The sequence below is a fragment of the Merops nubicus genome, unplaced genomic scaffold (genome assembly GCF_000691845.1).
Source record: "Merops nubicus isolate BGI_N331 unplaced genomic scaffold, ASM69184v1 scaffold46062, whole genome shotgun sequence".
NCBI lineage: Eukaryota > Metazoa > Chordata > Aves > Coraciiformes > Meropidae > Merops > Merops nubicus.
Genome location: NW_008595138.1, coordinates 1 through 12130, shown reverse-complemented (window position 1 = coordinate 12130; position 12130 = coordinate 1). Strand labels below are relative to the sequence as shown.

Genomic DNA, 12130 nt, shown 5'->3' with positions numbered 1-12130 from the left:
TAAAAAGGTCAGCACCACAGGTTGTCCAGCTTGCATTCTAGACAACTAACAAAACCCCTCAACAATTTAACCATAATTTAATAGATCTATGGCATTTGGTTTACATATGTTATAAAGCAAAGCTATATAAACAAGGTAATTCGCTTTGCTCACTTTTGCACACAAAGTAATAGTTTAATAAAATGAAATCCAAACAACATTCTTTTAAAACCAAAACCATCCTCCCAAAGTCCAAAGTCCTAAATCCTAAGCAGAGAGGAGACTTAGCAGTTGAAAGAGTGGTACATGGTATAAACCTTGACATACTTTTACATTCACTTCAATCAGAATAGGAAAAGTGAACGCACTTTATATATATAAAGCAAATTTATATATATAAACAGACTAACTACAAAAAACAGTTAGTAAAAGCAAACAGATTTCATGGTGACACACAGAAGGAATCAAAGCTATAATATTCTCTCCCCACTGCTGTGTAACTCATTACCAGCAACAGGATTTAAGAAATAAAATAGATTACAGCTTCTTGGTGTATCCAGCAGAGCTGCCAATCTTATTCTAATATCTTTCTCCACTGGAATCTGTGTCTTGCCAGATCAACCAGTAGGGATACTTTAGCAAGACTCTCCCTATCCTTTCCCCAGCACACTGCCTTTTATAATTTGAGCAACTTAAAAAAAAAAAATAATCTCCAAACAACCCAGTCTCCCTCAGAAACAAAGAATACTTATGTAGTCTTCTGAAGAAACCATTTCAAATTGATTTCCAGAAGGTCAGGAAAACTAAAAGGCTGTTACACTTTTACTGAAGATTATTAAAAGCATAAAAGATTAAAAAAATACATTAGTAGTGTGCTTGTTTGTGTTGCACTTAGAATGCAGTATTTTAGTCAGATGCATTAGACATTGCATGAATTTCCATACTAGAATCCATAGTTTCAGAAGCTGATGCATCATTATCTACTTTTTGTTCCACAAACGCTTCTGCTCTGTCTGGAGACTCTACCCTGTTTCTTAATCCTGTTACCCCAGGGTGATTTTTTCGCAAATGCTGGTTTAGTGTACCCTGGAAAGGAAAACATTTTCCACAGATCTCACAGCGAAAGGGCTTGTCATCTGTGTGACCACGGATATGATACTCCAGCTGGTCCTTGCGGGTGTACTTCTTCCCGCAGAACTTGCACACGAAGGGAGTTATCCCCATGTGCAATCGCATGTGCCGATCAAGGCTCCCTTTCTGATTGAACGACTTCCCACAGTAAATACAAATTAGCCTCTCATTGTATGGATACCAATGACCTCTTGAATTTCTTTCCCGTGGACTACTTTCATATCCTGCATTACTCACCATAGATTCGCTATCAGCCCCTTGCACCAAGCCCTGAACATCACTGTGCAAGTGACCACTGGATACCCGTTTTTGGCGTGCACGACCACCTCTGAAACAGCTTAGCATTGACCTTGAAGGACTCGTATTGCTCAGGCTTCCGAAGGTTTCAGACATACCTGTAGCCTGTGATGAGGCATGGGTGAAGGAATAAACATGTTGTAAGACAGACCCATATGAGCCAACATTCACTGCCACCACTTGCTCTCCATCCACCATTTCAGTATGATATCCATCATCACCAAGGGAAGAACTATCAGAGCAGCTTGGCCTGTCAGACTTCTCCATTTTAACTTTCACCTCCGCAATCTGACTTTCCCTTACCATAAGGTCTCCTTGATCATGATCACCTTCAATCTGAATCTCATATTCAGAGATACTCCCACTGCTTCCTCGATCTGAATGCCCTTCTTCTTGCAGACGACTACGCAGAGTTTTGCCTGGAGCAGTTTCCATCCTAAGATCACTGCCTGCTGTTGACTGTCGCACCTGAGAGCAATATGGGGGAGATATCTCAATGGGATTGGCAAAGTAGCTGCTGTCCTTAACTCCATTGCGATTTTCTGAATTTTCTTCAGCACCAACAGTGACAGAGTCAACATCACCAACACTGATCTTTGAATGAATACTCTCCAGTATCTGTGTGCATTTATCAATGACGCACTGCATCTGTAGAAAGCTAGCTGCAGTTAGAAAACTAACAACATCCTTCAGCTGTAAGGACATCCTTCCAGTGTAACAAAAAGAAAGCAACTGTTCAAAAACATTGGGATTTTTAATAACTGATATTGATAAGCCACTCATGGTGCTTAACGCTGAATGGTCACGGAAATATGGAGAACTGGCAGCTAAGACAGCTTTATGGGCTCGAAACGGCTGACCCTGAATATGCACAATTATGTCACATAGCTTTCCTTGCAAGCGGAGTTCGTTTAACTGGCTCAGAACAGTGTTGCTGTACTCGGGCACATCAAACTGAATGAAACTGCTGCTGTCCATTTCTACTGGTGTAAAGAGTAACCTGAAAGAAAAATGAGAAGATTTACAACTGAGAATGAATAGAGAGTTGTCAATTTCAAAAGTAAATGCTTGCACATGTTGAAGTTAAATCACCACACTGATCTATTTAAGTTGTATCACAAAAAACAGTTGGTATAAACACTCGATATAATACAAAAAGTAGAGTCTTAATCTACCCATTCCTTACATTCCTCTAATTTGAACTGTCCCTCCACAGCATTCACAATTCAATTGCTCATACTACATCACAGGCTCCCTGGGACAGACTATGTCCTAGAAGGAACTGCACAATTTCACTCCCTGGTAAGAACTGTGGAACAATACCCCCACCATCCCAACACAGCATTAATTTTAGAGTCACTACGCAACTTAAACACTTCAGAACCTGAGGGAGGTCTTCAAGCCAGATACTGCATCAATACTTGCAGGGAAATGCATTGTTAAATTGCCTACGAACAATTTTTGGAAGTTACTTCATGAATTTGAAAAACCTGCTAAAGAAAAGCCATAGGCACATATGTGTCTCTGTGTATCCATAAACAAATATTTTATAATAACACTCCTTAGGTCTAGATGTGTAAAATTTATTTCAGATGAGATGAATACACTACACTAGTGACATTTCTGTTTAAACACCTCTCTCAGAAAACAATCTCGATAATTATTTTTTAAAGAAAGTAACAATCATTCTTTCAATATTCACATCAGAAAACAAGGATATCCTAGTGAAAGGAAACATTTAACTGTGAACTCAATTCCAAACTATTTACCTAGTATGTCAGATGTTCCCAGATATTAATAAATTTGTGTCAATATGTGAGGTAGCATTAGAAGGAAAAGTTTCTGAGGCAGCCATGGATTTTTAAAATTTCCTTTTGCGGTTTATTTTTAATTTAAAAAAACATGATGTGAACTTTGAAGCTCATCTGACAGAACAATGACTTCCTAGCTGGAATGATTTGACATTTACTTCTAACCTAACTCAAGAGCCACGGGTACTCAAACTTCCCTGATACAATGGGAAAGGATATTTTAAGAGGCTTTAGAGAAATGTATGCATTTCAAAACAAGATCTACAGAAAAGCACTTTACCAATTTTTCATAGAGTATTATCATAAAAAGCTCTCATACACTTGTTCCTTTTACAGTGTCTATCTGTAGAAAACATGACCTTACCTTTCCAAGACTGGGCCCCCAGTTGAGTGCCAGAGAATCTTAAGACTTTTATTGCTATTCTTTTTGTTATTAATGCAGATGTCTAAACACATAGTATTAACACCATACCTGCTTTTCCAATTGAACAAACAGATCTCAACATCATCCACTGACTTCTGATGTAGGAAGCATGTCCAATGTATCACAACATAGTACAGGATTTTTTCTTTCTATTTTTGTCTTATGTTACAGCCACCTTCCTGACTTGACTAACGTTATGTCTGATTTAGGAAACTGTCAGAAAATCTCAGAGGATTCAAAATCAGGTTATCATACTTTCCAAACACGTTCTATAAGTTACCAATGTATTATAGATTATTTCATTTGAGTTTTTAAAGTTGTTACATAAAATCAAGGAAGAGGATGTTTTATATGCTCTTCTATCCGATGAGTGAAATAAAGACTAAAAGGTGGTCAACAGAAATGACACGATCACAGCCACCTATACAAAAAGAGCTTTGGCAGGAGAGTTCTTCCATTCAGGAAGCAAAGCTACAGAATGATGCAGAGCTTCTGAGCTGATGCAAGTCAGACACAGGTCAGAAATCAAACATCACAACAAACAACCAGAGCCCAATCTAACAATGGTGTGGTTAAATGGCAAGATTAAGCTTGTTATTCTGAGGATCCCTGCCCACTGTGCAAAGAACCGCTGTTCAAGCTCCTTGCAGAGGCACCCACTCCATTGGGAAGACAGAAGTCTTGGCAGTTAGGACACACAATTGTCAGCTTCCCCCTCATTTGACAGGGCAGCAGCTTCCTTACAAACCCCACATAGGTTACAACCTTTAATTTGTGGGGCTTATGAGCTATGCACAGATGCAACATCAGGGCATTCCTAATTAAGCTTCTCTTTGGCAAGTGAAGGAAGAGCTTCTGGTGACCTGAAGTGACATCAACTGTTCCCAAGCAAGTTACCTAGTTTGAGTGCTGTGTAAACACTACAAGATTAGTCCCCAGCAATAGTAATTTGTCAGTCCTGCATCATTTCAGAACCTTGAGCTAAGGAACCAGATCTAGGTCAAGACTGTCAAATCCCATCAGAAACTGGTATTTGTGTGTGTGTGTGGGTGCGCCTGGAATGCACAGGAAGATTGTCATATATATAGAAAGTGGCCTTCCTCCTTGCTCTGCACTTCCAGACAGAAGGAATGAGTTGAGAGCTGACACCTGAATAGAAAGAAGATGGACATTTTATGCCTTACTATGGAGGAAAAAATTACATTATTTTGACCATGGCATCTTAACATCTCTAGATGAATTCACATTCCCTAGTACAGGGCCATACACTGAAAATGGACTGTGAATATGTACCTAAGGCAGCATGGGAACGAGGAAGAGAGGTACATCAAGAGGAAAGGGATCTTCAGTGATCTTTGCACATCACAACTCTGTTAGAACACCCAATTATCTCAACAGACATACATATCTATATGCAATTCTACATCCTTGCTCTCATCTTTCTTTTGGGAAACAAGCTTATTTTCCTTAAAATGTTAGGAGTAAACAGCACAATTGCTGGTAGTGAGTGGAAAGGATGGTGGAATTAAAGGTCTGTTACTCGTACTGTCAGTGTAGCAGGTAAGTAGTAAAAAACAGAAATGGGGATCGAGGGAACATAAACTATTGTTTTGAGAGTAAATGGATCTAGTGCACAAAACACAACCCAAAAAACAGTGGACAATGGGTTTCTACACCCGTCTGCTCTTCGGAAGCGAACAAGCTACAGCACACATCTGTTGTGACTACTTTTTCACCTTAGTTTTCTCCTTTGAAGATGCACGCTTCTCATCATCTTCAAAACATCTGTAGAAAACGGGGGTTAAATAACAAGAATTTTGAAAAACAGCACTTTGCAGAAGGCAACCCTTCTTTTCCTTTCAGCCAGGCTCTGAAATCTCTAGTTGAAGAGCTCCTGCAACTGATGAAGATGCCAATGAACACCACATTCAGGAGTAGGCAGGACTGTAGCAAGAACAGCAGTAATTTTGCTGGGGTTAGTACCGGCGCATCCCAACTTTCTTGCATCACCTTGAGAAGGCAAGAACCAGGTAAAAATCTGAGCATTACACATGTCAGAGAAGTAGGCACCACTATCAATGTTTTATTGACGAATAAGGGTTAGAAAAGCAATCATTTATTTACATAAATCCCCAATGCCATGGTCTAGAAAACAAAAGTAATATTTAGGTTATATTCCCGTACACAAGAAGGTTTTATTTTATTTGTATACAAAATCAAGTTAGTAGTTCCATAATCAAATTTTGTTAGAATTATAGCAGGGTACTGTACCATAGCAATGCTCAATTATTTTCATCAATGCTGGCAGGCCAGTAAATCCTTCAAGACAATATGATTTATGGTTGAAGTATTTCTCAAACAGCCCTGGAAGATCACTACAGTTTGAATAGAAACACAATTTTTTTAATAGTTTCCTCTAAGTTGAAATGTCTAAGCTCTTGTGTTTTGGGGTGAAGCGAGTAGCATTAGACTGAAGCAGAAAGATACTCTAAAATGCAAATTAACTTTGGACACATCCACTGTATGCTCTAAAGACAAAAATTATCTCTACATTTAAGCAAGCAGTCATACCTTTGCAAAGCTATGAGAATGTAACTACTTTCATTCATATAACAATTCCTTATAGAATTAGCAGGGGTGAAGGAAAAAAATTAAAGCATAGTCAGAAGTCATGTCTAGTACCTCCTATATCTCAGCACATAGGGAAGTAACTGGTGTTCTTTGGGTCCAAGGCCACAGCACAGTTGTTCAGAATGAAGACAATTTAATTTGGATTACACAAACTCAAGCAGCTGGGCTGTAGCGAGACGTAAGAAAACTCACTGCAATGTCAGGTACTCCCATCGTTAAAAAGCGATGCGTTTTCTCTTGCTTTAGCTTCCATGCCTAACTGTGGGACAGTGTCATGTTAAGTTAAAGTCCTGTAAAATTTAAGTCCACTTCTGGGCACCTGCCTATGAACAGGCCCTCTCTTAACTTTCCTCCATAAGCAGATCATAGTGTTTTCATAGATACTATGTACCCAAGAAACTGGCTGAAGGCCTTCCTTTCTGGTTTTAAAGTATAGACCAAAACTGGATGCCAAGTTCACGAAGTCTTAGCATGGCTCTGTGTTGAGCCTCTTCTCTATTTCTGTAGGATATGATCCAGTCACACTGAAAAGAGTCATATCAATTCTCTTTTCATCTGCATTACATTTATTCATGAGGGTCTTACACAGCAAACATAGACCACAGTACAAATTTACTAGTAGTGGATAGCTGCCCTATGTCTTCAAACAAAACTGCTCATTGAAGTAACCTGTGAAGATGAGAGTCATATGCATTTAACAGGTCATTAGATTTCAAAAAACTTACTTTAAAAATTTTGTTCTATGAAAGCTCTTATTTCACTTAAAGAAAAAAAAAAACCAAGAATAGATGGTGACAAAACACATTTGGTATTTAATTTTACTGACATCATACAGTAACAGCAGGGAAGCATCATATAACTACAACACGAAGCTGTGTGTCTGCCAGTGCTGGATTAGTTTCTGCTTCCAAGTCTGCACCTGTTTAATTTCATTCACTCACTGATGTATAATTCGCCATTCTCACTGACAGGTGAATGATACAAATTACGCTCATTTTAACTCACACAAAGGTGTGAGATAAGATCCCTTGCATTTTCTTTTGTCAGCTCAGCAAGATGAGTTCCTTGGGGAAAAAAAAACACATTACAGATCATTACTGTTGTAGCATGTATCTGAAAACAGAAATACATAGAAAAGGTAGGAGATCATAAAGAAAATTAAGACTAAAATAAAAATAGTGCCCTGTGACACCAAGAATGAATACTCCATACACTACTGTCAAGAATACAGACAAAAAGCAAGAAAAGAAACATATATTTGTATTACTTAGTGAACTCTTCCCTTGCATTTTGTAGGACTCAATATTAGCTACACCATCTGTGAGAACTTAAGACATCACTGCAAAAAGAGTATCATCATCCAAGATAATTTAAACCTAGGAATGTAACCATATCAGCCGTGATCATGGAAGTTTTAGGGCAAAAACCCTTAGTTTGCATTTGCCTTGCCTTCAGATTACAACAGCCCAAATAATTAATGCTACCTGTACCAAAGGAAAACTGCGATCAGTTACGTCACAGTCTAAGGCATTTCTAATACAGAGCTCTTTAAATAATCTTTGAAAACTGGGAAGAAACTCATCATATAATCTTTTACCAGTTTATACCTCTCATAACAGTAAGGTATTACATTCTCTCTTAAAAGTCAAGATATAGTACCCTTTGGATGGCCTTAGGCAGCATGACACACGGCGCTGCTGCCTCACGGGAAATCTGGCCCCTGAAGTACAGTAAGCTTCTCTACAGCTAGAAAACAGACAGCACAGTAATCTAAAAAAACAAACAAACAAACAAAAAAATCATTTAAAAAGCTACTCTCTCAACATTTCAGGTAATTTTGTGCACAACTAAAACACACTTAAAATAATGTAAGCAGTACTATGTAAAGATGTAGCACTGGGGTTTGCATCTGTTCTTCCTAAATCCAAGCAGACGTTTTCTTAAGAATTCCCCAGCCTTTAAAGATTATGAAAGAGACTAAATTATTTTATATTTTTCTCCAATGAGATGATCAGATACTATTGTTTTTTACAGATTTAAAAATCTGTTGCATTTAAGGTTTTTCCAGAAACAAACTCAACAAATAAAAATAAAGCCTTGTGTGTTTTCAGCTCATCCAGGCAGTCTATGTTGTCATCTATACAACACAATGCCAGAGGCATTCTCCTGGTGACAGAAAATATACCTTATGACACACTTCTCCATGCAATTTATGTGCTAAAAGCATAGACATACATAGACACATATATATTCATAAATTCAAACCAAGCCCTTGAAACCACAGAAAGGATGACTGAGGGAATGCTTCTACTTGCTACTTACGGGAACGCCTGGAGCTTAAAGGGAAGGATATAGACAGGAAGTCTTTGTGTACTAACTAGGTTTTACTAAACTTTGACTACACTACAAAGAACTAACATTTAAAAGCTCTTTTACATAACATTTATCACATAAATCATAGTACTACAGTAAGCAAAAAATTGTTGAAAACTTCATCCTTTCTGATTTTGGTCACCTAGATGTTATCTCATTCCAGTAATTAACAAGCACATGACTGTTAACTAAAACCAAGGAAATTAATGGCACAAAGCAAAGGGCTTCAAGATTGGTGGTAAAATTGCAAGTCTCTGCTTGATCACACAGAGTGATAGTTTCATCCAACGTCTTTCAAAGCTTCCCTTGAATGCAACATCAAACAAGCACGGGCTTACTGCTCAAGCATTTGCCATGTCAAACAGGATCATTTCCTAGATGACTCTTATTCATACTCTTCTTTTGCAAACTCTTGGTTTCCAGAGCATTACAAAGCTGAATTCCAGAAACATTATTATTCATAGAAGAATAAATCAAACAACTATCTTTGTTTGGGTTAATTTGTAGTCCTTGTTTTTAAATTCAAATATATTTAAAATTAGACACACTGGCAAGTGCAACTAGAGAGACTGTTGCATATAAATGTGAAATTTTGTTATCTCAGAATAAATAAATGACTGTTGTGGACTCAAGATGGAAATTTAACAAAGAGTTGATATGCAGATCCTAAGAGATGCTACAGCACAATAGAAAATTCTGTTACTATTTCTGTTACAGCATGAAGTTTCATTTTCCTTGCAGCTTCTCCAAGGATGAAATGCACTTTATTCATCACATCCTTTATGTCTACAGCTATCTCAAAAGCCTTTCCAGTCCAGTTCAACACATCATTCTGTTAGATTTTGCCTGTAACAGGTAAATAAAGCTGCCAGCAGAATGAAAAACAGCTAGCACAAGCCTATGTTGGCATATAAACTCCCTGTCTATACTTCTGGTAAGCTCACTTCCATTTTGAACAGTTTACAGTATTGGCAATTACTGATTCAAAAGCCATTCAAAACAAAACAAACAAAAAAAAACCAACCCAAAGTACTAGATGACAAGTAAGCTACCTTTCTAGTGTTCTGACAACACAGTAAAATAGAAGTTATGGAAATGACCATGTCTATGAAAAAAAGCCAGCTATGGATGCAGTTAGTTTCTTTCTTAATAAAATATCAAACAAATTTTAAATCCTCATTCCTCCAAATGTTAAGCATTCACAAATCATGCTATAGATTTAATTCACAAGGTGTGTTAAGTTTGGGGAAAGACTGAAATAAGCTTGAAAAAGTGCCCACTGGAGTCAAAGGAAATATAGACAGTTTGGACAAAAGTTGAAATACTTATTTATCTGTAGTAAAGCACACAATAAAGGGTGCATATGTCTTATTATTCATCAGAAGACAGCTTTGAAAATTAATCTGCTTCACTTCTGTTTTAGATTAAAATACAGATTCCGTTACAGTAGTGGAGACTACACAACAGTTTAACTTCATTATATTACCTCATAAAAATGCAGGAAAAACCCCAGTTTCCTCAGAAACTGAAGCCAATTAATAGAGGCTGAAATGTAGTTACTAGAAAACCTAATTCTCACACACTTTCATCAGCAGATATCAGAACACTACAGTGAAAGACAACATCGTTATTCCTCCCCTGAACACAGAGAGGCAACACCCAAAGCACTGGACATCCCCGGTGGTGGGAGCCCAGCCCCGTCCTGCCCCCGGGCCAGCCGCAGCCTCCCCGCCCGCCACGCCTGCAGGAAATGCTCCTTCCTTTCTAACGGGGGCTGCACTCGATGGTCTCCAGAGGTCCCTTCCAATCCCTAACATTCTGTAATTTCCTAAGTCAGACCTCTGTCTAACACAAATTGAAAAGGATTTATTTTTACTGCACTAAGGAGCAGATGATTTTAACATCAGAATTAAACAATTAATTTCTACACATGTATGTATATATATACATGCTATTATAGATAACACCACAAACCTATTCTCAATGCTCAGTACGGTGTGGCAGGGAAATCACTGGAACTGCATACTTAACATTTCACAGGAAAAAAACAAACCAAAACAAAACAGAAGCCTCTTATTTGAGCAAATATCCCAAAAAAGCAGTTGTGAAACTGAAGTCCAAGGGCCACCTTCGTCCCTTATTCTCAAACTGTCTTCCTCACAATTGCTTGCCTGTATGGAAGCGATTAAAACAGTAAAAATGAAACAACCATTGATGCATAAAGAAAGTTGCACTCAGTGATTAGAAACAAATACAAATAGTCTCTATGTTTAGACTCTAGAAGTCAAGTTATTATAAAAGCAGTTACAGGTATGTATCTACTCCTGAATACAGAAAAAAAAAAAAGTTATTAGAAGGCAAACTGGAGATAGCCAAGACCAGCAAAAGTTATTGTGTCAGAAAAACAAAAGAGAATATTTATGATATATACAGTTTAAAATCAGGAAGATATTGCAAGCAACAATTGCAAACTTTTATTCTGTGCACAAATTTCATAATATACCCATTATGTAATCCTAAGTCGTGACTGTCCACATTTTCTGAATATCTGACAACTTTGAGATGTATGCTTTCAGAAGGCACCATCAGTACAAAAACACCACAACTGACAATACAAGACTTGCAATTTATATATATACACACAGAGAACTTTAGGAAGTGGAGAGGGAGAAGGGGAGAGGGCTTTTGTACCCTCTCCTATTAAAATAATAAATTATTTGTGACTAACATAATACTTGGTTAGTACTATGTGTTTTAATCCATCTACTTTTTTTTTTTTCCCCAAAACTTAGTCACTCTTCACAATATCATACCTTTTTGCCTCAAATGTTTCTTTTCAAGCAATGAAGTAGCTATATTCTCTAGATACCAGCAGCATTTTTTTCTGGTAGATTTATAGTGGTTCTGAAGAACACATTTCCATAGTATTTTCCCAGCCTGTTACTTCCAATAGACTGCACATTTTGTAGCTCTCGTTGAACAGGCACCCAAGCACAGGCACATCCGGATTCCAGGTGCTGAGAATTCTGTAACGTGTAACGGCTCTAGTGCAGCTAACCCTAAAGCGCCTTTTTTTTTTTTTTTTTTGGCAATCAGGATCTCCCATATCAATCTTTCCGAGACTGTTCAGGCTTCTTCCAAATTTTCTCTCAACTAAGGTTTACTCTAAAATAAATCCAACTCCGTGTGCTACGTACACCTGCAGGAATCTTGAAGGGCCTTCGCAACTACAGAGACTGGAGTTTCACTAGAACTCCCAGCTCCTCTAACCGACCAGCCGCAGGTGAAGGGTCCGCCAGCGTCAGGCAGCACCACCACAAGCGGTACCGGACTCCAGGCGGCTGAGCCGGCCAAGGCCACCGCGCCAGGTGTCTCATGCCTCGTTCGGGTTCACGGCAGACCGAGACACGCGCGCTCGCAGGCCCTGCCAGCAAGCCAAAATTACACCACGGGCTCAGACTCGGGTTACGCGACGACAGCTCCT

General features: G+C 38.4%; 1 protein-coding gene across 1 annotated transcript; it reads right to left on the bottom strand.

The window, feature by feature from the left end:
* Positions 1–702: 702 nt before the first annotated feature.
* ZBTB34 (zinc finger and BTB domain containing 34) lies at positions 703–3725 on the bottom strand. Its single transcript, XM_008935961.1, has 2 exons — positions 3691–3725; positions 703–2407 (listed from the first exon to the last, which is right to left on the bottom strand). The coding sequence occupies exon 2, from the start codon at positions 2383–2385 to the stop codon at positions 886–888; it is 1500 nt and encodes a 499-aa protein (XP_008934209.1). The 5' UTR covers positions 2386–2407; positions 3691–3725; the 3' UTR covers positions 703–885.
* Between the last annotated feature and the right edge of the window lie 8405 nt (positions 3726–12130).

What these genes read in the sequence shown, in the direction of transcription:
- ZBTB34 (XM_008935961.1), bottom strand. Translation starts at nt 2,385, where the DNA reads ATGGACAGCAGCAGTTTCATTCAGTTTGATGTGCCCGAGTACAGCAAC.